At 51.6% G+C, this 287-nt stretch overlaps 1 protein-coding gene across 1 annotated transcript in view; it reads left to right on the plus strand.

Annotated features, from left to right (window-relative positions):
• Nucleotides 1-15: 15 nt before the first annotated feature.
• The window catches only part of ETH_00037655 (zinc finger (CCCH type) protein, putative), a gene marked incomplete at both ends in the record, with an annotated part of 1499 nt that continues 1227 nt past the window's right edge, over nt 16-287 (plus strand). The window contains one exon of the mRNA XM_013373794.1: nt 16-112. Coding sequence (XP_013229248.1) covers nt 16-112 — 97 coding nt within the window. The remainder of the gene's footprint in view (nt 113-287) is intronic.

Raw genomic sequence — 287 nt, forward strand, 5'->3', positions numbered from 1 at the left:
AAAAAAAGCAATAAAATGGACAAGTCCCGCTTAAGTAGAAAAAGAAAAAGAGAAAATAATAACCAAGAGGAAAACAGGCCCAAAAAGAAAAGCAAAAAGGTCTGCCTCAGGTGTAAGTGCAGCACGAACCCGCTGCAGCAGCAGCAACAGCAGCAGCAACAGTAGCAGCAGCAGCAGCAAGCAGCAGCAGCAACAGCAGCAGCAGGAACAGCCGCAGCAAGAATAGCAGAAGCAGCAGCGCAAGCCCCAGTAGCAGCAGCAAGCCGCAGCAGCAGCGGCGGGAACGG

Source organism: Eimeria tenella, genomic scaffold (genome assembly GCF_000499545.2).
Source record: "Eimeria tenella Houghton genomic scaffold, Eth_scaff1748, whole genome shotgun sequence".
Classification (NCBI taxonomy): Eukaryota; Apicomplexa; class Conoidasida; order Eucoccidiorida; family Eimeriidae; genus Eimeria; species Eimeria tenella.